Raw genomic sequence first — 3,096 nt, forward strand, 5'->3', positions numbered from 1 at the left:
CTGGTATTTTACAGAGAATGTGAGATGGGCAATTTATAGTATATTAATTAACATTACAATGAAATTGAAATCCTAAAATATCCTTTATTGACCAACTCCCTCAAACCAATCTCTTTTTTAATTCTCTTCTCTCTACTTCTCTTTCTCTCTTTTAGTGCATAAACCTACCAACAATTCAATCATTTAGATAATTGTAAGGTCCCATGAATGAAATTAAGGAAAATTATTTATGAAATATTCTAAGGTCACACGAGCGCTACTTAAGAGATTTATTTACAAAAAAAAAATTCATCTACAAATTTTGAGAATATTTCAGAAATTTTAATGAACTGGTACTGTAATGTCCTAAACTAAATTGTTTTAATTAAAAATAATTATTTAATTAGATTGGATATAATTGGAATGGAGTGAGTTTAAGTGGCTAGCTTTAATTATGTTTAATCAAATAGGTTATAATATAGTCGAACTTAAATAAATTATATGACCTAAATATGCATAAAAGTTATAAAAAATAAAAGGGGGACTTGGTGAGGTAAATTGTAACCTTTGTACGGTTTGGAGGAGTATATAATAAATACATAAGGTTATTAGATACCAAAAATATGGATAAAGATGTAAATAATTAAATTCTAACCTAATTAGATTATTTTTAGGAAAATAGATATGTTTCATAGATGATTTATCAGAAATTAAATTGATATTAATTTCATGGAGTTTACTTAAATTTTTATGAATTTTAGGAAATTACTTTGGATTTTAAGGGGTATAATTAAATATGAGAAAGCCTCTTTAGGAATATTCAATTAAATTAGGAGTTAATTGAACTCAATACCTAAGTTGGGGATTTAATTGACCTAGGTATTAAATACCTAGCCTTACCATTTCTCACGCACCGTTTCTCACGCACTCTTCCTTAATTCGCCGACTCCATGCTTCGCACGGCGATCTGCGACGGAGCTCTCCACAGAGGATCGGGACTCCGGCCGATCAACGTCCCCACGCCAGCGAGCTACAGGGTACATGGCAACTGGGCACAAGGACCTTCGCATGCTCGTTGTCGGCGGGATCGCACGGTCTAGGGATTTCGGTGGCGACTCGAGATGGGAAAGGCAAGTACTTCTTTTATGTGGCATGGCTTCTGTGAGGTAAGGTTTAGGAGCTAGTAGGTTTGTTTTCGAAGTTCGTTTGGCCGTGTTTCTGGGTTCGTGTTGTTCATAGTACCATGATGATAATGTCTCGTGTTCCTGTGCTTTGCCTATTTGTTTAAATGCTTAACTGAGATGCATATTGGTTGAACGGGGATAGGGATACGAGGCTTCTGTGTGGAATTCGTTTTGCCTTACGCTGTCTTCGTTTTCCGATCGGATTTGAGCGTTGGGGTTTGGTCTTGATTTAGATCGGTCCTCATTGTTGGTTTTGCCTGTTTTTTTTCTGTGGACGCTTAGTACCCCCTGGAGTTTTAAGGTTTGATCAAAGACAAGCAGGACTGATTTGAAAGGTGCGACTTCATTTTTTTTTAATGCTGTTCTGTTCTTCGTGTAGCTGCAATTCTGGTGTGGATGCACTTCAATAAGGTTCAAGTTCCTCAGATAGCTAAGGATTCCATGCGATTTTGTTTTGTAGCAATTGTTGGGTTTTAAGCTTTAATCGGTGAAACTTTGATGTTCTTATGTTATCTTAAGTTGCTGGTCGGATTTGAATTAGAATAATATTGGTCGGAAGCTTTGTTTCTGAATCGCTATGTAATCTGACGATGTTTCTGTCCTCCAAATAGCTGTGGGTTCGTTGTGGATTTTAATTCAAAGACGTTCTACTTTCTTGCATAGTTGTAGATTCTTTGTGAATTTTGGAAAGTCTGGATTTGATTCAACGTTGTTTGCACTCTGTTCTGCATTACTGAATTTATATAGCATGTGAGAATTCAATTCAACGTTGTCCTGTTTCAATTTGATGTTGATGAGGTTCTGCTTCTACAATTGGTTTTTGAAATCAAATTGATGTGTTTGGCTGCCTCGATTAATGGATGCAACGGTGATCTAGGAATTTTGATTCATTGTATTTCACGGAGTCCTCGATTGTTTTTCCTTAAGTTTCTAGAATTTATGAGCAGGTTCTTAGTGGATTAAGTTGTGCGTATTACTACTTTTGCTCCTCCTTAGAGCTGCTGAAATTTATGGATAGCTTCTTGGTAGTTCGAGTTTGGATAATCGCTGTTTTGCTTCTCTGTAAAGTTTTCAAAATTTCTGGAAATATTCTAGTGGATTTCCCCATAAGGTTGATTTGGTTGGGTGCAGTGTTATTCGGTTTTGTTTTGGAAGGTAGGTCTTTCGATGGGGTTCTGTTACACTGATTTGCTGCAGATTTGTGGGATTAACTAGAAGCATCCTATTGCTTTGGGTTAGCTGAGATTTAGTGTGTTTTGTTTGGAAAATGATGCAATAGCATTTTTGGATTCTTTCGATGGCATTCTGTTCTACTGAATTTCTATGTGTGAAGCTCTAGTGGCGGTGTTGATCGTTGAAGTTTTATTGTGGTTTTGTCGTGGTTCTGTGGTGGTTTAATATAGGGATTCAGGTAACAGGTATTCATGTTTTATTGATAGTATTAATACTGCGATCTGATCTCTGTTTTGAATGCATGTCATACATTGTGGTCTACTCTTTATACCGATACATATGTGTTGGGTTTTTCGGACCGCGAAAATCGCTTTTCGCGTCGCGGAAACCCCGAATCACCCATGCCACCGGATCCGTGCAAAGGATAAATTCGAAAAATTTCGAGTACGAGTTAGAAAACTTCGATTTACACTAAATCTACAAAGGCTAAGATGTATATACCCTTGATGCGCGCCCTACGCGAATCTCGCTCGTCCAAAATGCCGGATCTCTAGACCGTTAAGCGTACGGCTCTCTAGAAGTATCCACACGGACAACTTAGGTGGAGAAGACCTAAACAAAGGTGTGCTAGCACCTTGATAGGTCACGGCAAGAAGAGGAGAGGGAGAGAGCAAGAAGAACTCAAGGAAGAAGGAGTGAATGTGAATAACTCACCAAATGAAAAACACCTCATCATCCCATCAAGTTGCCGGCCACTATC

At 37.5% G+C, this 3,096-nt stretch overlaps 1 protein-coding gene across 1 annotated transcript; it reads left to right on the top strand.

Annotated features, from left to right (window-relative positions):
• Nucleotides 1–402: 402 nt before the first annotated feature.
• On the top strand, nt 403–1,881 carry LOC122031362. Its single transcript, XM_042590481.1, has 3 exons — nt 403–407; nt 874–1,109; nt 1,543–1,881. Exons 1-3 carry the CDS (start codon nt 403–405, stop codon nt 1,638–1,640), a joined length of 339 nt encoding a protein of 112 aa, XP_042446415.1. The 3' UTR covers nt 1,641–1,881.
• Nucleotides 1,882–3,096: the final 1,215 nt, after the last annotated feature.

Source organism: Zingiber officinale, chromosome 11A, assembly GCF_018446385.1.
Source record: "Zingiber officinale cultivar Zhangliang chromosome 11A, Zo_v1.1, whole genome shotgun sequence".
Classification (NCBI taxonomy): domain Eukaryota; kingdom Viridiplantae; phylum Streptophyta; class Magnoliopsida; order Zingiberales; family Zingiberaceae; genus Zingiber; species Zingiber officinale.